The sequence below is a fragment of the Hippoglossus stenolepis genome, chromosome 8 (assembly GCF_022539355.2).
Source record: "Hippoglossus stenolepis isolate QCI-W04-F060 chromosome 8, HSTE1.2, whole genome shotgun sequence".
In the NCBI taxonomy this organism is placed as follows: Eukaryota; Metazoa; Chordata; class Actinopteri; order Pleuronectiformes; family Pleuronectidae; genus Hippoglossus; species Hippoglossus stenolepis.
Window position 1 is genome coordinate 14113980 of NC_061490.1, and position 25735 is coordinate 14139714.

General features: G+C 40.7%; 2 protein-coding genes across 3 annotated transcripts; one reads left to right on the forward strand and one right to left on the reverse strand.

Moving 5' to 3' along the window:
* Positions 1-112: 112 nt before the first annotated feature.
* Positions 113-8361, reverse strand: hibadhb (3-hydroxyisobutyrate dehydrogenase b). The gene is made up of 8 exons (XM_035164341.2): positions 8251-8361; positions 6869-7029; positions 6664-6773; positions 6451-6572; positions 1836-1969; positions 1578-1654; positions 1316-1472; positions 113-851 (listed from the first exon to the last, which is right to left on the reverse strand). The coding sequence occupies exons 1-8, from the start codon at positions 8318-8320 to the stop codon at positions 693-695; spliced, it is 990 nt and encodes a 329-aa protein (XP_035020232.2). The 5' UTR covers positions 8321-8361; the 3' UTR covers positions 113-692.
* Positions 8362-9563: 1202 nt separating this feature from the next.
* tax1bp1b (Tax1 (human T-cell leukemia virus type I) binding protein 1b) lies at positions 9564-25709 on the forward strand. 2 transcript variants are annotated; one of them, XM_035164807.2, is made up of 18 exons: positions 9564-9693; positions 12983-13176; positions 15864-15966; positions 16457-16647; positions 16773-16931; positions 17862-18010; positions 18172-18262; positions 19885-20070; positions 20243-20497; positions 21086-21256; positions 21646-21718; positions 21990-22108; positions 22229-22354; positions 23029-23115; positions 23736-23931; positions 24052-24212; positions 24291-24376; positions 24659-25709. In XM_035164807.2, exons 2-18 carry the CDS (start codon positions 13000-13002, stop codon positions 24855-24857), a joined length of 2529 nt encoding a protein of 842 aa, XP_035020698.1. In that variant the 5' UTR covers positions 9564-9693; positions 12983-12999; the 3' UTR covers positions 24858-25709. The 2 variants fall into 2 exon arrangements, with proteins under 2 accessions (XP_035020698.1, XP_035020697.1); XM_035164806.2 differs by having other exon boundaries at positions 9564-9682.
* Positions 25710-25735: the final 26 nt, after the last annotated feature.

A 25735-nucleotide genomic window follows, 5' to 3' on the forward strand; every position in this document is an offset into this window, starting at 1 on the left:
GTATTTCTGCAAAGAATCAGAATAAACACGCTTCCAGACAGTTGTTTCCTTTCTTAGTCAGTCATTAATAAAGGATGAACTGTAAAACGTGGTAAAATTATTATTCAAAAAGTTTAAGACCTCACATTTTGTCTTTTATTTCCTTACATGATATCATATGACACTCGTCTCCAACAGTAACATTTCCAATGTCAAGAGAACAGAACAGCAACATAAAGAAATGATCACAAACAAAAGATAAATATGTGGAGACTGAACAGTTGTTCAGTCTTGAACAGAGCTAATGATTCATCTCAACACCACAGATCCCCACCAGACTTTGCATTTTAAGAAATGTGATCTGCAAAGCAGCCGCTACTTCACAGTCTACTTATCTCCCGAACCCACATCTGCATATCTGACAATACACTCGCTTATTAAGTTGAAAAGGAGTGTTTTATTTGTTAAAAGGCTACAGATCACACAGGAAATAGGATTTCCAATAGGAAGAAGTGCTCACGTTATGCGTCTCGCTATGTTGGAGCACCCCAGGGGTTCATGTCTTTCACAACTTTGAAAAAAAGATAAAATTAAAAAAAAAAAAAAAAAGGGAGAGAAAAAGTCCTCAGGGTGAAATGCACCCCAACTACACTTGTGTTTGTCCTGTGCAGGGCCGGAGCCTGGCAAGGCTGTGGACGGGGTGGAGGCGGACATTACTGACCCTCCTCCTCGCGCAGGAACTGGAACACGGAGGAGAAATCTTTATTGGCATAACCACGTGCACACATCATACGGTACATCTGATGGGCTAAGGAGCCGAGGGGGACAGGAGTCTTTGTGTTCGTGGCCGTGTTCTGTGCGAGGCCCAAGTCCTAAAAAAAAGAAAAAAAAGAAAAGAAAAGCAAACATACTTTAGAAAAACCTATTGAGCTGAAAGTTTCACTCTAAAACCAAAACCACAGGTCCACACAGATTTTTTTTTTCCATTTTGTTGTAATAATATTGGCTGGACTCCCATGAAGAAAGACTGATGTAAACTGCAGCTGAAGACTTCACTGCACCATTTCAAATTGTGTGACCACAGACAAAATCTTTTTTCTTTTGTCGCAGACCTGTTATGTATGCAGCACATTTCACACAGATTAGTCCTTGACTGACATATGATAAATCTGATACATAGAATACAAATGAAAAAGAAATCCATTTAAAACTCAAGACATATTAGTACCAATATTTATTTTACTTAAGATACAAAAATATACAAGACATAGTAATTTCTTGACGATAATTATAGTAAATTTAACCATTAACGGAAATTTAGTGCAATTACACTGACCTTCGCCATCAGCTGGGTGCCGAAGCCTCCCTGGTAGTTATTCCCAGAGGGGACTCCCTCCATAACTCCAGGCACAGGGTTGTAGGTGTCACTCGACCAGCACCGGCCGGAGCTCATGTTCAGGATTTTGGCCAAAAGTTTAGGGTCAAGACCGAGTCTGTGAGTGGGAGAAAAATGTCATGTTACAGAAAATATATTGCGGCTGCATATATTAACGAGATATATAATCAGTTTCCTGTTTATTTGAAAAGATAGTTTTCACCTGATTCCCAAGTTCATAGTCTCTGAAGTACCAATCATTCCAATGGCTAAAAGCATGTTGTTGCATATTTTAGCAGCCTGGAGAAATGACAGGATTAGCATTCAATAACCTTAACACCAGGTTAAATAAGTACCACAAACAAACAAACAAACAAACTTTAAATATTTGTAGTGTACAATACTGCCCAAATACTTACTACACAATACTACTAAATTAATCCTGATCATATATTTTATATCCTGAAATATCAGCTCTTACCTGTCCAGTTCCAACTTGACCGCAGTACACCACATTGGCTCCCATGCAGCTGAGCAGTTCTTTGGCTGCAGTAAATTCCTCCTCCGCTCCTCCGACCATAAAAGTCAGTTTACCCGAACTAGCAGCACCCACACCTGGGAATGAGAAATTATGCTTACAAAGAGAGAACCATGTGGAAGCAGCCAGTGATGGTTGGTCACTGCCTGCTGAAAAGTTTCATCTGTTTAAAATAAAATAAATAATATGGGGGCAATAATTATGATAGTTAAAAGTAATTGTTTATCAAAGCAGAATTTTCTAAGTAGCTGGAATAACATGATGCACGATGATACATGTTTAGCACAGCATTAAAGAGATACATTTATAAATACAGTTTTAAAACCGATGTTCATTCCGTCTTTTAAGAGCTACAGAAACAGCATGAGAGGTCCATTAAACCTCACTAAGGAACCATGTGTGTTGTTGGCATACAACATTTTAAATGGACCCACACATTCAATCTCACATTACGTTCTTTCTCCTGATCGACAAATCTTTCACACGCAGAGGCGCAGTACAAACTAATGCATTTCATTGAGATGCAATGGGGAGATAATAAAATATATATTGATATTTTTCCTTTCCTGTAGTTTTGAACTACAGGGATTAAGTCACTCCCTGGAGACCTAAGAATATGCTATGTGGTAATTTTTTTAATTTAATTTAACATGCTAATAGAAACATTTAAATGAAACAAACAGGAAAATGAATGTGTTAAACAATAAATAGGAAATCATCACAGCCATATAAGAATTAGAATCAAGTCTATCTCTCTCAGTATGTCAGTCCCATGAGTTGGGGCCGTGTCGTAAAAAGGGAAAACAACTTTTTCTGCATCTATTTGTACATTTGACACTGCATTCAGGTTCACATAGGGTTAAAAGCTTAGTAACACACAACAACCAGGTGCAAGACACATGGTTACCAAGAAATGAAGCAACACAGTCTCATAATTAATCCTAAGGTTTACAGGAAGCTAAGAGGGTAAAAGGCACAAAACGGGTGCATTACATTTCCCTCTGCCGCGTCTTTGTGAACGGCAGCATTTTGTGTTAAGTGGAACTTGGAAAAAGTGAACTAGTGGAGACAGGTGGGAGTTACAACAGTCAAGTTAAGCCAAAACATAAAACTCAGGGTAGTGGATTCAAAATTCACAGAGAATGGCAGTAAACTAAAACATGTAGTGAGATGTAAAAAGCAAGATTTAACAACATCGTTAACACAGTAAAGTTTGACACATTGATTTCTGCTGTAAAAAATGGGGGAAGAAACTTCAGACATTTTAAAATATGATCAGCAGCAAGGTATGAACAAATAACTGCGTCAGCTACTGAGATGAGAAATAAGTCATGTGTCAACTGCACAACACCAAAAACTGATAGTGACTAATCCGAGAGATGCCACACAGTATAGAAAAAGATTATAAAATTGAGATTACATTTATTAGCAATTGCCTACATATTTTTTACAAGTTTTGAAACATGATTTATCAGCTGAACTATTTAAACATGATTAAAATTGTGTCCCAAACACAAACTTATTTATAAAGCAACTCAAAACCTAACAAAATGCCCAATAAAATAAAAAGGAAAAAATCTCTACATTATATCCATTCTATGCTTCAAAAGAAGTGAAAAGTCGCTTCTCTTTCTGGAGTGGGACAATCATGGCAAGTCAACTACATATGTAACACGCCCTTCAGTTACAATTACAAAACAGTCAGGAAAGAAAAAAGGTTGTTGGACTTTTTTCTCCAGCGGAAGCATTCCTCAACTGTGCAGCTGCTGAAACTTCACTGACACATTGAAACTGAGAGCTGAGACCTGGAACTAGAGGAGCGCCGCTGTTTACTATCTAGAAAATAAAAATGATATCAATGTTTTTTGGGGGGGGAAAAAAAACTCTAAGACCTGACCGGCCGAGATTTCCGTTAAACACAGCCTACTTATTGTTTAGGAATGTTTACTGGAAAACCGTGCGGTCACTCCCTCTCAGAGATTTCCCAGACTGAACCCTCCCCTGCAAATGACTGTATACAAAGTTTACCAAGTCTCAGTTGTAGTTATTTCCAAATTAGTTGGAAAACTGAAAGATGGCAGTTATCTCATCTGGACCTGACATATTTTCACACAAAGTCAGTCACATGCTGACTCAATTACATCCCCACCACTGTGTGTGTGTGTGTGTGTGTGTGTGTGTGTGTGCCTTTACATCAAGGCTTTAACCACACTGTTTAAACAGTCACTACCATGCAACTGTACTTCTTTGGATTTCCGTCCGACCACAGCCAAAAAGAGAGAGATGTTCAAAAAGTTTCATTTAGGAGCCTGTTGATTGACGCGACATATCAAAGAATGACACACTTCAGTTTGCACTGGTTAAACTGCTGCTACCACACAGAAGTGCAGACGCACATATGTTGAAGGCAGAAAGCAGGACAACTTTAATCCATGTGCACTACCACAGGACGGAAGCATATAAATCATTACTAATCTTTAGGGCCAGACCATAAAATGGACCATTTTGAATTCAAACAAAGTGGCTGTCCTGACGTTGACGAGGCCAAGTTCAAACAAACTGTTTCTGTGTGGACCCCCAAGAAAGTCTGAGAGCACATGCTTCGCTGTTGGAAACATTTATGCAGGAGGAGGCAGCTCTTCTCCTCTTCGCCTCAGATACGAAGCCGGTGCACTTTATTACGTCCACCAGGAGGTTTGTTTTCACCTTGCCCGTTTGGGTTTAAGTGAGATTACACAGAAACAACTAAAATGTTTTCCACGAAACTTAGTGGTAGGATGCAGTATCGTTTAGAGAAGAACCAATACAATTTTTGTGTGGATGCAGGAATTTTTTACACTTTCTTTAGCATTGCGAGAGGGGGTGTTTTTCTTTTCACCATTTTACCAGGATGAAAAATTAAGCATGTTTAGGTAACTGATATCTATAAGTATGTGAAATTTGGTGCAGCCTGATTCAATTTAAGGTGACTGTTGGGCCATGGCGAAGGTACGCTCTCTTCTCAGTGATATTGTAGTAACCAGTGCATCAGCTAAAAGCAACACAGTTCATTTGCCACCACTCTAATCCTTCAACTTGACAGAACCTTGCAGCAGCTGAGTATAGCTAGCACACCGTCTGATGCCATATAAATAAGAGCCCTGCCCACATACAACACCCTGATTGCTAAATAACATCAACAAATAATAAAAATATATTAATAGATTACTGGTTTATTAAACTTCTCAGTTTAATCTCACCTTCTAAGAGATGATTGACTAAAAAGCAGAAGAACCTCAGTTTAATGCGGCACATTTCACAAAACTGCAAGGGCCTAAATAATTACCGCAAGACCTCGACACCCTGATAGCTTAATGGTTAAAGCGCGTACCACATACGCACACTCAAGCAACAGGTCCCCGGCCCGACTGCCAGCTGGCAAACACTTCACTACATCTCATTCCTCTCTCTCTCTCTAGGGCAGGGGTCGGAAACCCGCAGCTCTTCAGCCCCTCTGCAGTGGCTTCCTGTAGAGTGTTGTGAATGTCGTGCATATTTTTTGCAAACGGTGAACTTAACGAATCAGTTTTCATATGATGAACATGAGTGAACGTCACGTTCATTTTTTAAAATCATCTTATCAGGCCGTCATGAAATACCAGGAGCAGGCAAATGTGTGTGTGTGCTCCCAGACAGTGCACACACACAGGCCCCGGGGCTCCGCCCCCCCCCCGCCCCCACTCACTCGCTCAGAGATACACACACAGTGAGATCAGAGCTCGTTCACGTGAAGCAGCCGGTCAGTGACTTACCGGCTGCTTCTTAACAGTGGAAACAGTGAAAACACAGAGTTTCTCTGGTCACAGCTACTCAGAGATCAGCGCTGCAGGTTCTTGGTCAGAGCAGAAGCTGCAGTTGGTTTGTACCGAGCTTCAGTTTCTGTGTGCGCCTCCAGTCTGACCTGCTCTCACTTTTTGTTTTAATATTTCGTCAACTAAAATATGCGTCACATCCTATTACGTCTACGGCCCGGCGCTTTTCCCTGCAGGTGGCTAATCTTGAGATTTCGACCCCGGTAAGCTAACCACGGATAAATCCCAAAAAAGAAATGTCTCGGAGGAAAATAGAGTTTAATTCTGCGTGGACAGATTCATTTGCTTTCACTGCCAACGATGCTGGCTTACCTGTATGCTTGATATGTGGGGAGAAATTTATATATATAGTATAACTATATATAAAACTTTATAAGCTGTGTTATCAAATATGTTTTGCGGCTCCAGACAAATTCTATTTGGGGGAAGAGGGGGCAGAATGGCTCTTTTGATAGTAAAGGTTGCCTACCCCTGCTCTAGGGTCACTATCTAATAAAAAGGTAAAAGGGCCAGAAATATACTTCAAATAATCAACATAGGTTTTACCAGACACCTTCACGTAAGTAGCATTTACTGCAGGACTGTTAGGAAACCTGATAAATTCACGCCTGTACGTATACAAATATGTTCAAGAAGCCGTAATGCAATATGATTTATACAACCTAATTCATGATTCAGAAGTGTAAAAAAAAAAAGAAAGAAGGTACCTCCTGATACTGGTGCATCCATAAAAACTGCACCCATCTTCTCTGCAGCAGCAGCCATCTCTTTTGAAACAGATGGGTCGATGGTGCTGGAGTCAATGAGGAGGGAGCCTTTCTTTACCTTTCTGTTGGGTAAAACAAATAATGCTTAGGAGAATCTGGGATAAGTGTAGGAGGTTATCTTGAAACATTTAAAAAAGATAAACCAGAGTATACTTGAGAATGCCATTAGGTCCGGTGTACACGTCGATGACATTGGGACTAGAGGGGAGCATTGTGATAATACGGTCGGCCTTGTCGGCTACCTCAGCTGGATTATCCACAATCTGAAAGAACACACAAAAACCACAGGGTTAAGAGAGAACAAACCAGAGGAAGTTAAAAAAAAAAAAGAAAAGATGTGTGCATTTTACGGTCTCACCTGAGCTCCCAGCTCTTGCACTTCCTTGCACGACTCCGGGAACACATCTGTGGCAATGACTGGGTATCCGTGCTTCAGCAAGTTCTTTGCCATTGGGTTTCCCATATTGCCTAGACCAATAAACCCCACCTGTGTCTTTGAGGCCATAGACCTTGTGGAGACTAAAACAACGGCCAAAAGGATCAACAACAACACAGTATCCTTAAAATTATATCAATATGCCTTATTTTTATTTACCACACGTTTCTATAGATATCTAACTACATCTTCTAAGAAGGTTATGTTGTCATGTGCGTGTTTGATATTTAACATTACGCAAAAACTACTGAACGATTTTAATGAAACTTTGTGGGGGGAGCGAGGTACGAATAAACACAAGGAAAAAAACCATTCTTCAACTTTGGAGGAAATCCATTGTAACAGTGGGATCCAGGTATTTTTTCACTTTCTTTAAAAAGGCCAGATAGAGCATTAGACTTGGTGAAGCTGTGCACTCTGCGAGCACCCTTCTAATTTAAACATCTATTACAATTGTATTTTAATCATTTTAGGCAAAACTGTATCTGGACCCAACATCAAAGAGCGTTTCTTAGCTGTAACCTATCATATTATGGCCAAGAGTGCTGATTATATTCAATTTACATGTTAACCCTATGTAGCTGCCCTTCAGTGTCAAAGTCATCTAAGGCAATCATACCCAGGGCTTTTCAATGATTACTTTAGTTTGCCTACATAAAAAGGTTGCTCGTTCATAAACTTATGTCAACATTATCAATCATGAGTCACCTATACACAGTACATTGTATTCCTTCAGGCCAACTTCAAACCAACACAACTACTGTGTTCCCTTCGGTGAGATTGTATTACAACCATTTGTTCACCCAAATGCTGTTAAATAAGCAACACGACAACATTATGCAACCTGAAGGAACACTTACAATGACGGATGTTTGCGGTAAAACGAGTATATCTGAATTGGACATCACAGAAGCAGCTGTTACTTCAGTTTAAGAAGTCACCGACCATGTCTCTGCAAGGTTCAGGGTGACAGCCATTACATAATGAGCACAGGCAGAGAGTGTAGAGAAGGACAGCGGTCAGAGACAATGCCGTGGAAACATAATGGCTGTTTGTACGAAGTCATTTTAAAAACAGAGACGCTCTTTTAAACATGTGAAAGGTGAACTCCGGCCCCTGAAGCAACAGCAGCAGCCAAACAAAGCCAAACCAGAGCAGCCAAACTTCTTCTGCTCCTCCAACATTTTAACAGAGACGAGTGTTTTTTTAAGCCAATAACGAGGCTTCAGCTGACAGCCTGAGCTCCTGGAGGAAACCCTACGACGTGTGTATCGTGTGCAGGGTCTGAGTTTTGTTCCGCTTACCGCACACAAAGTCAACATGCTTGCTACACCTTCCAACTAGGTACCGAGACCCTCTGAGCACGGCGGCCATGCTTCTTCCCTCTTGGTCCTGCGTGTGACGTCGCGGTAACGTGATTTAATGGCGGTTCGTCCGGCCAATCGGGCGACAGGGCTGCGCAGTGGGACTTCCTGTGTCCAGCCAATGAGCTGCAGGTGGGGGCGGGACTTAGAGATGCACAGGGGCACGTTCAAGCACGAAGCGAGCGGAAGTAAATATTGTACCATGTCGTTTATATTTGGAAAATAAATATTTAATAGTAGAAGCAAGTTTAAAAAATAAAATAAAATATTGAAACACAATAATACGCATGCGCACTGACTTGTACTACAACGGGCTTTAAACCTACACGTCAGCTGATTGGGTAACACCTCTGACACACCCACCAGTCACAAGATAAATAAACCTGTTTGTGGGATGACTTGTCTGATGACAGATTTGTCTTAATGACAGATTTGTCTACCCAGGGATGCCCCACTTGCTTTCAACAGATCCCACAGAAACTCTGCTTTGGTCTGTCTTATCCAACATGGTGAGAGGAATTCAAAAGTAAAACCCCACACATATATTTTCCTTGTTTAATTTAGATTTCAAAGCAGATTACATAATAATATAATAATAGAGTAGAGTAATTGATTGTAATAAAAAAGTTCCTGGTGTTTAATTAAATAGGTTTTTCTGATGTTTGATACAGACCTATATTGCAGACTGCATTGTAATAGTGTAATATTTATATTTTAAGGGTTTCTAAGTTTTTTTTTTAAACCCTTACAGAATAACCCTGGTGTTCACAGTAACATGGTCTGTTGATGTTTGTTATAGACCTATACTACACACATATTGTCTGATGAAAAAGAAAAACAGTGTTGAAACTTTTGTAATGGAGAATTTGGCTAAAGCCCGATGTGTATGACACATTTAAAGATTAACTATATGCTTAAATGTGTACGTATATTATTAATATAGTTGACAGGAATGGAGCTACAGTAATTCTGGTTATTCTTAAAATATGTACAGGATTTAGCCAAATTCAAGTTTCAACACAGTTTTTATTTTTCATCAGACAGTACGTTTGTAGCATAGGTCTGTATCAAACATCAACAGTGCAAATATTACATTATTATGTAATCTGCTTTTAAATATATAATTAACAAATAAGATGTGTGTAGTCTATATACATATAAATATATGTATATAAATATATATATGTGGAATTATTATGGACTTTATTTCTTTGTTGTCATTTTTCCCGTCGAGTGGGATTCCCGAGGTCTTTTTCCGGATCTGACGTAATGTTATTATTCCAGGAAGTGGACCGGGGAAAGCACTGAACTGCGTCAACAATTGTTTTCATGATACACTCGGATTTCAGCGTCTGTTCAACATGCCAACAAGGTACGTTTAAGGTTAGTTTTATAAATATTACCGATAAAATCGTTTGTCAAGAGTTTTCATAAGATACATCGACTGATCGTCTGCGTCGCTAACTGCTCACGTTAGCTAACCTTGTCCTCCACTTTACAGCACTGCTATGCTGCTCTGGTTTCCTTAAGGGCGTTGGAACACCATCAACTATAATTACTGCATTGTTTACTGTGTAAAGTGAATATTTAACTCGGCACACATTTCGTATGAGCACGTATATCCGTGCCCTGATTTTAACCCGTGTTGTTGTCCTGTAAAGTATGGGGCTAACGCTAGCTAGTTAGCAGTGATCACTGTTTTCCCATTAGGCCTCGTCGCGTAGTTGCCAGTCGTCGGTTTTAGCCACTAATACAGTGGACTTTAGTCAACTGACACATCCGGTTTATAACTTCTGTGTCAACTGTACACGACAATATTGTTCGGAGTTCTCGGTCCTCCTCAGAGGAAATGCTTAGGCTGTCACAGGCCTAATTACGTAGATCAAAATTACATCAGCTGAGGCCCAATGGGAAAGTCCAACCTGATGTAGAGCTCATGTTGGTCACATGGCCTTGTAGTGTCAGGTTTAATTAAATTGTATAAAGAAAATAGTTTTCCTCTGCTGTCATTTGAATTAGGTTTAACTCTGATAAACAGTGGCTCTGGGCCAGTAAAGATTCCAGACAGGGGAAGTTGATTGACGTGTCACTGGTCTGTCCGCGACGTTGACTGTTATTGTGGATGGTATCTCATTGTTTTAGAATATAGGACAAGATGGTGAACATCCCTTGTACGTTTGAAGTTCTTCTGCACAATTTAAGATAGTCCTGAGATACTTAGTCTGCTGGTGTGAGCAATGTGCTATTTTTTTTTAGACTGCATGGTGTCTGTTACTTTGTTAAAGGTCCAGCATGTATGATTTCTGTCTATGGACATAATATACAAATGATGTTGTCATTCGTCTATAATTATCCCAAACTAATTACCAGTGAGTGTTAATTAGCTCTTTATATATGCAATGGGTGCAGGTCCTCTTCCACATAGTCAACCTTGTTGCACCACCATGTTTCTATAGTGGCCCTCCATAGACAAACCAAACACTGGCTCTAGAGAGTGTGTTTTTATTGGAAGGGGAGGGTCCTACACTTGGCTGCTTCAATTTAAAACTATGAAAATACTGATACGATCATAAAGTCACCTTTTCTCTCTGTAGCCATTGTTTCTGTGTGGTGCCCACTGCAACACTGAGTTTTTATCAGTCTGCCAGTCTCCCAAGTCCAAAATAAGTCATGATGTTTTGTAAAGTCAACCTTTATTCAAACAACACGGACAACCGTCTGGACAAGCCATGTCACTTCCACGGGGTGTGACTGGTTTCTGATGACGATGCTGTGAGCTACGTCCTAAACACTCACAGTGCCTGAAAGGGTGTGTTTGATCTATTGTTCCCATCCTTGCCAAATTTGTGGAATGCCTCACTACTCAAGATGTCATCTGGCAAAGATGGAAACTTACAATAACAACGATGATGATGATGATGATGATGATAATAATAAGTATTATTATTATTATTATTATTATTATTAACTACTTTGATTATATAACTATTTACCTAATGTTTTATAGTGTAAGGGAATGATTGCAATGAATTTTACTGTAAGTGTTACAATATAAAATTCTTATAGTTGCGAAATATTGGAAAAAGTTTTTTTTCATTTCTTGGCTGCAGGGCAAGTGAAAATATACAAGGGGCCAGCAAAATTCGGATCCATCGGCCAAGTGGGTCAATGGGGAACATTTTATGTTGGACACTGCCTGAATGTGAAGTGGTCAAACAAGCTGCCAAAGTGCATACTAGGTTAAAACTACACAAGATCCTAGGAATAAAGTTATCACTGACTCAAATAAGAAGCAATGTCATCCATAATAATAGTCTTAATGTGTCATGTGGGACAAAGGATCAGAAGAAAAACTAAGTTGTGTTTAATAATCTTTTGCAAATCTGTCTGAATATCACAACTACTGGTGGTTATCAAATTGAAATCAGATACTGCTTGACCACATGCAAGTACAGGATGGATTGTTATCTGATAAGTTAAAGTCGCCTCCAGAGGGGATCAGGGACACGTTGTGACCATATTGAACAAATGTAATACAATTGTAAATGCAAATATGATGTCAGTGAGTCCACATACAACAACTGCGTAAGCAGAAATTATACTCCCACAGGAGTTCTGAGAAAGCAGCGGGTAGCTAGCAGCCATTAGCTCAGAAATACCCAAAGCTGTCCTCTACCCTGAGACACATAATACCTGGTGTAAATGTCATCAGACCAAAATAGATTAGATATACGACCTGGATATAAAACACATGTTAGTGCCAGGTGTATAAAGCTGTGAAGAAATATCAGTTTTACTTTCTAATCCTAGTAAAACAAAAGTAATCAGAGAGATAAAATACATTACTTCTGCTTTATTAGTGAAATTGGTATATAGTGTTTACACAACCAAGGACAGGTTATTTTCTTGTCTTCAGACTTTGGTAAATAAATACATCTCATGAACCGGACCGATTATAAGACCACTGAAAGTTGTGATTGGCATAACACAGGCACTAATAGTACTTATGTTGTTTCAGATGAATTCATGTTGTGGATATGGTGTTACCAACCCGGTGCGTTTCTTGTCCATCACGTGTTGGAAATAAAAGGCAGTGATTCGTTCTATGAACTGTGATGTCTTGGACCTTGCCTGTGTCTTCCTCTGAATGACATACACTTTTCAGGTCATTTGGGAAAAAGCTTTCTGGTCACAAACTTGGACTTTATTTTTTCCAAAATTGTGACACACTCTTAAGACACGTCAACTGTTCTTGATGTGATAACTGGGAAATGAATATTTTGACCACAAGAAAAAATCATCAACACTATTCCTGCTTTCAAATTGTACCACCTGGGATCTTACATTAGCAGACATCTGTCTACTGCACATGTTATATAATTAAACATTTTTTTAATAGATTTTAAATGGTCAGTCTAGCAAAAAGAGGATGTGTTCTCACATTAAAATGCACATTCTTATGAAAACATATGATTCAAATTGCTTTCACTATAAACTAGACAACTGACAGTATAGATGACATATTTTTATTATGCAGTAATTATAGGAATGTCAGAATTAATTCAACTTTCTTGAATAACCAGTTTCTCTTGGAGTGCTATTTTATTTCTTTCTCAGGTTATTGTTTGTTTTTTCTAATTATATATTTTGTTTCTTGTCTATTTCTGTGTAGCCACTACTGAGTGATTTATGGCACTGTTCCTGGACGGAACTTTATTAAGCAACAACATGGACACGTCAAACTTTGCCCACGTCATCTTCCAGAATGTGGGGAAGAGTTACCTGCCACATGCTGCACTGGAGTGTCACTATACCCTGACGCAGTTCATCAGACCACATCCAAAGGACTGGGTTGGCATATTCAAGGTGAATATCTCTTTACAAAAGTATAAGAAAACGAAATAAATGTTAATGTGGAGCAAGGAGATCTTCACTATCTTAGTGACTTAACAGTGCCATGATTTTATAAAAGTGTGGACAAAGTTATGAAATCGTGAGTCAAATATTTGTCTTTTTAAAATTTACTTGGCAGTCAATGGAGCATTTCGACCCCCACCACACACTTGAATGGTCCACATGGATCTTGTTATAGGAGCACTTTAAACCAAATACAGTGGCAGTAATTTATTTTAGCCTCATCTGTAGTGAATCTTGGATTTACGAAGAAACGTGTCGCTCCGAGTTTATCTAGACCAACGAGACCAGAAATGTGATGAAAACTGGGATAAAATCACTCTAGATCAAAAAAGTGTTTGTTGTGGTTGCAATGGTTCCTGTTTACTCACATGCTGGAAGTCGGAAATACACTGATCATGCACTTATGGTAACTTACAGTAATACATTTGAGTCAGCCATGAGGAATTGACAGTTTCCACATCTCCACATCAGAGATTTAAGTCGTTAATGTCTTTGTATAAGTTTTGAAAACTTATTGAGTCTGAATATTCAGATATCTTGTCGATTTTAGAGGTGCATAAATTTACCGTTTTTTTTGCCAAGCTTACAGAGAAATAAAGTCATGTCAGGCTAATGTCTGGAGGCTGTTTAAATCCTGAATTCAGCGCTCTGTTATGGCTGGATGCCACATTACATTGTGTTCAGCCTCAAGGTAGGCAGCAACTGGCAGTGCAGATCCTACTGAATTCTTCAACCTCTAAAACACAGAGCTGGGCTGGAAGAGGCCCGAGTGCAGGGTCGTAAATCCCGTAAAGGTTCCTGGCGGCGCTGACAGTTGAAACATTCCCTGCCAAGTTCTTGTGTTTGCATGCACAGAGATACCTGGATATGCTGTAGCACCGGCGTAGGCTCCTTTATGCACATTTAGTAGCTTTTGGTTCACAGTCTATGGAGCAGCTTCTGCTTTAGATAATTGCCTTTGTCAAAGAAAATATCCGTTTGAAGAGTATGACTACATTGAAAATTAATTACTTTCAGATCCTTGCTTTTTCTCACGTCAGCCTAAAACTATTTACAAATGCGTGAATGACACACTCTAACTTGGCAAGTCAATCAAAACGATACTGATAAATAGATGGGAGGCGGGTTTTTATTAGCTCATGGACAGAAGCCGCCTTTGGCCCCTTGATGCTGGAACAGTCACCATGCTGCCTGATGAGAGCCGTTCTTAGCTTCAAAGAGGAATGTTGTTGGAAAACGTTGCCATAGTGGCCCAGGACAAACCAAGAACCGCTTTATAATTAACCTTTCTCCGAGCTCAGCCTTTCTGTGTGATTCACGGGCAACTTGCCTCCTGAATTTACACAGTCTGACTGACAAGCCATTACCTCCTGCAGCAACATGGCCACCAGCTCCTGTTAGCGTTGGTGCAGGAGTGTGAAGTTGCAGGAATGATGGCGAAATGTTTTGTTGAGATCAAAATGCATATCGCTTTGCTCGGCCTATCATTTTGTGACTGGTTGTATGTTTGTGGAGATTGTAGGGTTGCAGGTGTTGTTGTTTGAGGCCGTTGTTTTTTCCCTCTGCCCCACTTTCCTCCTATACTCCCATTTGTACACATTGCAGACCAGGCTGAGGTAAGTGAAAGAGTTCCTCTCAGAGCTTTCACCCACCACCATCTCTGCAGCTCTAATGAGTGGACTGGTGAACACTAGCCCTCAGTAATGACACTCACTAACTAGGTGCATGTTTTAATTGCTTCCTGTTCTTTACGGCTGGAGGCTGGAAACGCACCGGTAACAATTGGGGGTTTTGGAGCACCAGGGCCTTCTATCTCTGGCTCTGATGAACACTTGCGATATTGTAGCTGCAGGCTGTTTGTACACAGGTGAGAGAATAAACTGGCCGGATTTCTTTTGGCGGAAAAAAAAATCCAGCGTACATCAAAAGCAACATCTGTCGCAGCGGTATAAATTTAAACACGATCTGTTGGCATGAATATTTAAATTATAATTCAGGCACAACTTTGATAGTCACATCACACAACTTTAATCTATGTTTTGTGGTGCAGGCTGTGGTAATGGGGTAGTTTGGTCGGGCTTGTTGTGGATGCATGTGTGCGCCTGTGTGTGTGTGTGTGTGTGTGTGTGTGTGCACACTGAAAGCCAGCCCACTCAATGTGACTCTGATTTTCTTTGACAGTTTTATGGCACCGGGTTGAAGTTATGGATGTATATTCTGGACTCCCTCCTCATCAGCCATCAGTTAACAACACATAAAATACATATAATTACATTTTGGTTTTCATTTTCAAGTTGCCTATGTATAAAATTTTCACCTATTTCCCTCTTCCGGTTAGAAGTGAGTTGTAGCTACATTTCCACAGTGAGGCTTGTTCATGACAAGGGCTGGATGGCGCGCACGCCGCACATGGTGACCAGGAGTCTGAGTGGTTCACAGAAATGATGGTTATTCCTCTTAGACATGAAGTTGCATTATCCTAACTTAGATGAAAAACCTCATGATTACTGGAATAAAGCCGTTGGAGATATTTTGGAGGTGGATGTGTATGGAGCCTGTTAATCCTCCATTGTTATTATCATACACTGATGTGGCGAGAACGCCTGGTATAATTGAGTCCCCACTATGTCTCACAGGTCGGTTGGAGCACAGCGAGGGACTATTACACATTCTTGTGGTCACCGCTTCCTGAGAACTACGTGGAGGGCACCGCAGTCAACAGAACAGTGGTCTTTCAGGGTAAGGCCATGCCAAAGTTTTATATAAGTTTGACACCTTTTAAAAAACACATATCAGAGGGCTGTTCAGAGGATTGTTAAAACTTTTAATACCAAATCAGTGAATGGAGTTAAATGAGAAACTTAACCCACAAATCTCTGTTCTGTTGTGAAAGACAGTTTAGTTAGGTGTTGTTTAAACTTTTATACCGTTTTTTTTATTAAGCAATTGAAACTGTCACAAATGTGGGAAAGACATGTCTCGCTTTTTAGATTCACACCCACAACATCACACATGTGTAGTTTTGCTTCCAGACCTCTGAACAACTACAGCAAAACAGTGTCTGCACTTTGTACCATTTCATCTCCACATATTATGTTAAAGTTATATAGGCATTTTGTGGTAACTGTGAAGTTTCAATGAAATTTAGGACTGAGATGAATTTAGAGTTGTTCACAAGTATCTTTTGCTTTCCTGCACACTGAGTTCACTGGCTGTCATTCGCCCCCAGGATATTATGTTCCCAATGACGACTGCGAGTTCTACCAGTTCTGCTACGTGACCCACAAAGGTGAGATCCGTGGAGCCAGCACGCCATTCCTGTTTCGGGCCAGCAGCCCCACAGATGACGAGCTGCTGACTGTGGAGGATGAATGCAACTCTGACATCCTGGTGGTCACCACCAAGGCGGGCTTCCTCGAGGTAGATTGTCCCTCAGCACAGCAGCTGAATACATCATTGTTTACAGGTGTTTTTTGGCTGTAAGTGAGTACTGAATTATCATGTAAATGGCCCTTGAACCTTGAAATATGTATCTTTCTGTGCAGAAAAAGGTGGAAGAAGCCCAGAGAGAGAAAGAGGAGCTGGTCAAAAATATAGCCCTGCTGCAGCATGAGAAGGAGCAGCTGGAGGCTGAGAAGGAGAGTCTGCAGAAAGAGTTTGAGCAGGAGAGAGATACGTGTGTCCAGCTGAGAAGAGAGAACCAAGTAAGCAAAGAGATCCTGCAGTAAGGAGGAAAAAGGTCATGTTTGTTGTTATTGTAAATATTGCTGAACTGGAAAATGAAGCAAAATGCCTGGTTCCTTTTGGTTATTTAATGCATTTGTACTTTAATTTAGCTGCAGATGCTAAAATAATTAATTCATATGATTGATGCTCCTGTCTGCTTCTTATTTTGAGTTCAGCTTTATATTTGGCCAAGCAGTCTTTTAGCACCCCCTAGCGAAAGACTGCAAATATGCAGAGCTATTCAAACTCCTGATCCACAAAAGGCATAAATCACACTCTTGACAGATATGAATGTCTGTATTATCAAAGCTGTAATTCAGCTTTTTATTGCACAACGTTAAGTCTTAAAAGCAGTGTCAGTCGTAATTCATAACGCTGTCCTCACGGTTTGAAACGCCTCTCCGATGAAAACAGGATTACAGAATTTGTGGCTGTTAATTTTATTACTATACTTTTATATGATATTTTTATGTGCTGTGAATATGAAGATTCCAAAATCCGACCTATAAACAAACTGTAAAAACTAATTTCCTTTTTGCTTTTTTGATGTCATCTTTTAATATCGAAAACGCTACGTTGAGGCATAATGTTTATTTTGATTTAGATTCAACTTTCAAAGACAATAAACTTTTTATGATTTGTGCACATTTTCCACAAGCTTAGAGTCAATGACAGAGATAGAAGGTGATATACTAGGACTATAAACAAGCATTATTTTGTCATGCTAGTTTTTAACCTAGATTAATTTAGCTCTTCAATTGGAGTAGATTTATTTCCTCTATGAATGAGAGTGATTATACTCCTCATAAGATCATGTCGATTACCAAACCCCTGTATTTTATTTGGTCCCAATTCTATTTTGACTTTTATTCCATTTTTTCCCAACATTATATTTTATCGTCTCATAGGAGGTGCAGAATTCTTCCCAGGCCCTGCAAGAGGAGAAAGAGGAGGTCAAGAGGAGACTGGAGGAAGCCACAGCCAAAGTCATACAGCTGGAGGAGGATCTGATTGGAGTCACTCAGAAGGGCCTACAAAAGGAAACTGAGCTGGACAGGTGAGTTCAGGGTGGATGTCACAGATTCACTGATTTGCTGGTTTTGTTATCTGTACATGTACATAATAATATGAACCCTGATTGATCAGCCAACTGACATGAACATATACACTGTGATGTGTGATACAATTGGTGACTAACACTATTTAACCCTTTCTTAGTCTCAAAGACAGAGTGAAGAAACTTACAGCAGAGAAGGAGGCACTTGATTCTCATCTCAAGAATGAGAAAGATGAGAAGGAACTCTACAAGGTAAAGTACATATACATTAATGTATTTAGTTTATAATATTTATCTTTTATGGCTAAAGACATGAGATGGTTAACAGAGCTTCCCTGCTGCTTGCTATTTATTTCCTATTTATATGTCTTCACTTGCTGTTGTGTTAAGTGTAATTCTACTTGACCACTATGGAAATTAGTTATATATGTATTTACTCATCAGTGTAGGATTGTTTGGTCTCAGTGGAAGTGTTCAAGATTTTTCTTTTTCCTGTGTTCTCTATGTAGCTAAAAACAAAAAGATCAATTCAAGATTCATTCATTTGATTGTTTAATTATATATAAATTCCCATAATATGTCAAAAATTCCTTAAACTAAAAGTTTTTAAATAGGAAAAAAAATGGAAAAAACTAACTAAACAAACCGTGAACAGCACACTTCATTAGAATGCAATGTAGTTGTAGTTGAAAGTGCAACATAGTGTTTTAAAAGGGAAACACGTTCCATTAACGTGTAATACAGTTTATGTGGGTGTAATTGTCAGTTGTTAAAGCGGATGTGGGTAGAATCTGTTGAACATTCTGCTGGCTTCAGCTGAAAAGCTTCTTTATCTCTTCACTGGGAAACTGATTGTGAGATGGGGGAGGGGATCATCATTGATGCTGGGGGCTGACAGTAAATCAGGAAGGGGATTCTGTTCGCTGTTGTGACTGTTCAGTTACCAAATCAGGAAATGAGACCATTAGTTCCGATGCATTCGGTGGTGCCCCTGTAGAAGGTGGTAACAGCTGGGATGGGGAGACTTGCCCCTTTTTTAGTTTCTGGAGGGAGCCGCTGTTGAGCTTTTTTTAAATAGTTGCGGTCAGCTCATCCTCCAGGTGCGCTCCCAGAAGCTTGAGGTTGCTGACCCTCTCCACAGCAGTGCCATCGTAGTGAGCGGCATATGATGGTGCACGCCAACCCTCCTGAAATCAACCAGTCACCATCTCTTTTGTTTAGTCGAGGCATGCGCTCTACTGAATAGTTCTGTCATATTGGAGACCTGAAAATTAGAGGTCCAGTTCATCGACACTTCCGGTTTCTTTCCGTTTTTTTCCACATTTCCCGAGTGAGAAAACTTTGGCTTTTCCTTCCCAATCATTTAGGCTAAACAGGGCATGCGTTTTTCTGTTCTTTTTCGGGTCCATCTGGTGTTTCTACCTCTTTGTTGTGGTGGGCACCACACAGGAACTGGGAGTGCCACACACTGCACTGTTGCCACGTAAATGGAGCTAAAAACCCATTCCTAATTTTACTTGCACCATCACACTGGGGTCGTTGCACAAGGAAAACTTTATAGGCCTAGTCAAATCTCTGTTTTGTAATTGAGGTCATGCAACATTTATTTTAATAGTCATATGCTCTTCGGTACATGATTGTGATTGGTTTTGTATAAATGAGGCAAAAGGCAACAACTTAATACATTATAACTTCTCATGTTTTATAACCTGTGTGTGTGTGTGTGTGTGTGTGTGTGTGTGTGTGTGTGTGTGTGTGTGTGTGTGTGTGTGTGTGTGTGTGTGTGTGTGTGTGTGTGTGTGTGTGTGTGTGTGTGTGTGTGTGTGTGTGTGTGTGTGGCACCATGTGTTTGCATCTGTGTGTGTGCACACCAGATTCACCTGAAAAACCGGGAGCTGGAGAACACTAAGCTGAGTGCAGAGCTACAAATGCTGAAGTCTGTGGATGTAAACAAGGAAAACACCATTGCCCAGTTTAAAGATGAGGTGGGACGTCTGCAGATGGGCCTCACTGAGAAGGAGAAGCAGTACAGAGAGATCCTGGCCAAAGTTTCTCCCCTGGTACAAAGAATTTTTTGTTTTTAAAGTTTAAAAAAAAGTCACAGCACCTTGATAGATCTCTCATATGCTGCATTTAACGCCACACATTCTTCCTCATCATATGATCATTTCAAGATAAATGAAAATTGTGAAAATAAGAAACGTTCATCTAAAATATGTCTGTGTGTGGCAGGGAGATATGAAGGCCATGAAGGAGCAGCTGCGGCAGAAGGAAGAACAGCTCCAGGCCAACCAGCAGCAGTCCTCGCTGTTATCTGCTGAGTTGCGGGATGCCTCTAGGACTCGGGACCGTACCATGTCTGAGCTCTACCACATGAAGCTGGAGGCCGATGCCCTTCGCCAGGCCAAGACTGAAGCTCAGGCCCAGTGTGTCCTCCTGGAGCGCCTGGTGGAGCAGATGAAGACACAGGAGGCCAGGCAGGAAGCAGTAAGGACGATGGCCAGTCTACATGTCTACATGATTTTGATAACATTTAAAGAAAACATTTGAATTTGATTGATGTTTGAAAAACATTTCCAAAAGTAATATCAAATCATTTAATATAATAGAAGTAATATGTGATGTTTAATTAGATTCAAAATATTTATCAAAGTTATCTTTCTCATTGTTTGACTGCAAAACAAATATATAAAAGATTGTATAGTATATTTTGGTGTATGAGGAAGTTATGGGTATACAAACACAATGACGGAAAAGGGAAAATCCACAGGGGATTTTACAGCTTCTGTTCTTTTCTTAGAAGTTCTGACCTAACCAGGTGTAAACTAAATCTGAAAACAAGCCAACATCCTCCCCTGATCAGTTCAGTTTCTGTCTATGACCGCAGCTTCTTTCACTGTGTATTTATTTTACTCTTAATATTATAGTAATGTTAGACAATTTAAGACAATGTAGAACATTTCTAATAAAGGGTTAATAAGGGTTCCCTTTATATATCTCTACATCTTCATGCAGCTATTCGATTCCTGTGTTTGAAATGTCTAATGTGCCCTGTTGGGATGTTTTCGTCACAAGGCCAAAGCAGAGGAGGAGGCTACTGCAGACCCAGCGGTTTTACCGGAGCTGCAGAGAGAGGTGGAGGACCTGAAGATGCGGCTGCACATGGCTGCTGAACACTACAAGGAGAAATACAAGGAATGTCAGAGACTGCAAAAACAAGTGCTTAAGCTCTCTGAACAGCCAGGGGTAGGTCCCACCAGATACCGGATGACAAACTGTATACATGCCCCTGGGAGCATGCCTCAGATTTCTGTAACTCTATGCCTGCCTGTCACACTAAATATACTAAGGGGTTCACAAGTTTCTTTGGCCACTCCTTTGTTTGTTAAACACCCAGAGCTTGACCGACCCATCTCTATCACGATTCAGTGTGTTTTTAGTAGTGCACATTTTAATGTCACCTTTTAAAGTTGATACACAATCTTCATGCAAGACACAAAAATATCTTTAAAATTGCGTCATGCTGTAATTTTTCTTTTTGCATACTTAATATTGCTTTGCTGTCTTCAGGTCTGTGTGTGCTTGTGCTAATTAGCCATTTCTATTTCTCACTTGTTTTTTGTTTTTGTGTGTAGGAGGTGAAGAGATGCTCAGCACAAGAAGTCACAGCAATCCCTTTATCAGTGAGTCCAGACACATCAGTGCCAGGTATTTACAATTTTTTATCGAACTGTGCTAACCTGTGTGTTGAAACCTTAAACCCTAAACAGTTGATGTTATATAAGTTTACCAACAGTGTAATTTCTTAGGTAGCTGCCTTGAATTACCTATTTCATATTAGAAATCAGCCAGTTGTTTTATCTTTGATATATTGGTATGTAAATGTGCTTTCATGTAATTAAAGTATAATAATGTATCAATTTGTTTTGAGTTGATAATTTTCGTTACAACCAGCTCACTGTCTGACTTGTCCTCACAGGGAGTCCAGGCTCTGCTGATCCTATGCTGGAAGCCATCATCCAGGAGAAGCTCAAAGGCTTCAGCAGGGAGGCGTCCGACAGAAATGACAAGTACAGAAAATGCAAGCAGCTGCTGATGGTAAGAAAACACATTTTTCTATCCTGTTACTTTCACATATCCCAGAAATAGACCATGTGACCGTGTTGTTACAAGGACCTGTGTGGTACAAAGGTATGAAACAGTGTGATTGCTCTTCAGGAGGAGAAGGATCGTAGCTGCATGTTTGCTGATGAGCTGGCCAAAATGGAGGTGAAATTCAAGGAGCAGCTGAAGACCAATGAAAACCTGAAGCTGCAGCTGGCGGCAGAGGAAGATCGCTACAAGGTTCGTGAAGCCGGAGTACGGCTGTCGGTGGCACTGGGCTGTCTTTGAAGCAGGACCGTTTCTGGACTTGTGTGTTTTTACCTCTGTGTACTGCTGGTGAAGCTCAGGGACTAAGCTTTGATGCTATCTCTTCCCTTGAACACAGTCACTCTGACAGTGTTGTTTATGAGCAGGCCTATCTGTGAGACGACGTTTTACTGCTGTTTATGTCGGGCTCTGGTGACGAGCGAAGCTTGGCTCGGAGGAGTCCTCTCCAGTTGCCTGGCTAATGCTGTGCTTGGATCAGATCAGGCAGATATTTGCTTAGTGTCTGGGAGGAATTCAAACAGGTTGTTTGTCTTTGAGCAGCTCTGTACATAAATCTGTCCTCAGCAAAGGGAAGCCTTTTATGGCTGTGATCAATTAATGTCATGCACTAAGGTCTGACTGTACTTCGTTGATGCACTATTCAATCAGCATCTTATGTCAAAGTTTGAGAATAAACAATAGCCCCATTTACACAACCAGGAATGTAGCACCTTTATAGCACCTATAGGTTCTTCTCTGATTCCAGAATGCTGGCATGCTAAAATCTCACATGGCCACGGCAATATGTAAAGAAAGACGGCATCTTAATGGTCGTGTAGCCGGATCTCTGCCAGAGTCTCTGATTCTGTGTCTTTTGTTTACCTCAGGGCCAGGTTGCCGAGAAGGGACGGGAGCTGAAGGAACTGAAGGACACCCTCGCACTTGTTGTGAAGGAGAAGGAAAAACTGGAAGGGGTAAGTGATAGCTTTCATTTTCTCTTTTATAGTCTTATTCCACTCTAAAAGTTCCCTGAAAAGTGCCATTCCTCTGCCATTTTCCCTCTCCCAATCTGGTCTGTGTTTAATATGCCTCTAATTGTAGAAGCAACGTAAATGAGTTCTTATTTTCCATTCCATTACTTTGGACCACAGCGAGGTCCTCGCTGACCTAAAATATTGCTTGGAGGTAATGCAGTTACAGCTAAGAGGAGCAGAATGACCCAATTTGAGGGTTAGACTGTAAATTAAATTGGCGTCTGCAACTAACATCAATAAAACACAGCGTCCTATTCCCTTTGAAAACGAGAAGAGTTTCTTTTTTTAATGAAGGCACTAATTAAACTGTTTGTGTGTGAGCGCAAGAGAAAAAGCAAGAGCTGCTGTGTGACGACAGCAGTGATATATTACTCAGCTCGACAGACTGGGAGGCATCGAGGGATGAAAACGGATATGTAGTTCCTCTGAAAATATGTTGCCCGTGGTGGCATATATATATATATATATATATATATATATACACACACACACACACACACACACACACACAAACTAACGTGTATATATGTGTTATTAAATGCTGCTGTTGCCTCCCACAGGAGCTCCAGAAGGGCAGCTGCAGCAGGAAGGGAGATCAGGGGGTCAGTGAGAAAACCAGCTTGGAGAGCATCCAGTCCAGCGTGCCTTTATTCCTGCAGTACCCGGTCCCTTACACCCAGGACGCCCCCACCCCCCTGCTGGTCTCTCAGAGCCCCAGCAAGCTGCAGTTTGGGAACCCTTACTCCGCCTCAAAAGGTTGGTTCTCCATTCAGCTTGTAGCGTAAACTGTAACATTAGCGTTAAACACCAACAATTGCAGAAATGATTGACTTTTATCTACAGCCACTGAATGTGTCTGAATTCTCCCCTCTGCAGATGAGGCAGATGAGGAGTTCTCAGATGACCAGCTGCTGAGGCTGCCCCCGGTGGGCCCGCCCTCCTGGGACAGCAATGTGGTGTGTATCCAACCCACCCGCAACCACAGCCGGCCAGAGGGCCACGAGGAGTCCGAGGAAAAGCAACACAACAACAACAATGTAAGCCTCTCTCTCATGTGTAGTGTACAGCTTAATGCTATTTTCAGTGGATTGACTATTTTATGTGTCTTTTCTCAGGGTAACACCAACCAACAGCCCGCTGCAACTGAGACTCACAGCCCCTTTGTGAGCGATGCACAACCAGCCTTCTGCTTTGATCCCAGGTAACGCGCCCTCACATGCCATCACTCTCATTAAATGCCGTCCACGTTTGCTGCACCCTACAGTTTCCAAACCTGCTCATTGTTACATGTGTCAAGTGTTTGTTCTGCTGCACAGACCCCTTTTGTTGGCATTAGCGGAGCAGCAGGCCACCCACGTCGCATCACACAGATGCCATTTATTAGCCCGTGCTCCTGGTTTGCCCACATCATCACTCGACTCTGCGTATTTACCCCGAGCTTTCTTCCCTCTGCTGTCCTCCTTTCCTTTCTCTCCGTGCGCAGCATGGACATGAAGCGGTGTCCGCTCTGCGAGGTCATCTTCCCGCCCAACTACGACCAGAGCAAGTTCGAGGAGCACGTGGAGAGCCACTGGAAAATCTGCCCGATGTGCAGCGAGCAGTTCCCACTGGACTGCGACCAGAAGGTGTTTGAGAATCACGTGCTCACCCACTTCGACGGCCACACGCTTAACTTCGACTAGAGAAACGGAAAAATCAGCACATTCAGCTCTGCCTACTTCCTGTCAACCACTGAAATAAATCACTCTGCACTCTTTTCTGCATGTAATGGTGTGAAGATCCAGTCTTTAGGACTGTACTGACTTTTCGCTTTGTTACTTCAACTTAGAAACACTTTGAAGTGATGTGACATTTTAAAATGAGATTTTGATTCAGTGTACATTGCAGGGCCACGAAATCTGTTTGCAAATTAGAGCATTTTTTTATGGGCGGAAGATTTCCCTTCATTTGGATTAGGAGGATAACTAAGGGGAATAAGACTGTTCTGTACGTATATATAAATATATATAATGACTTTAAATTGACTCGGCTGTCACAGATCTGTTAAACTATAGGATGTAATGAATCAGGGAAAGAGATAAGTGTTTACCAAACTTACATTTAAAAACATCAAACCAAACGCTCCCCCTTTCCCCTTAAACATCCCTGTACAAGTCATCTGCTCAGTCTTTTTAGCCTTGGTGCACTATATGCAGTCAGGGAGAGCTCTTCAGTAATTACATCCAGACATGATTATACAGTATATCGTCAGATCATCTATTTTAGAATAATTAAAGCCAATGATATTGTGAAAGCCTTGATTCTTTGTGTATATTGCTTTGTTTTGTTAGGTTTCCTTTAGTTCTGATTTTATTTGTCTGAACCTGTAAGAACCTTCATATCATCAGCTGATCAGTGCATGCTGAGCTTCTGTTGAAGTTCCCTCTTTTCTTTCTTCTCTTTTAAAGTTAAATTATTTTATTCATAGTAATGTTTCATTTGTTAAGTGAGTTCCATGTATCTAATATGTACTAATAAAGACTGTTTGAAACGGAGCAGCCAACTTGTGTGTCAAAACTCA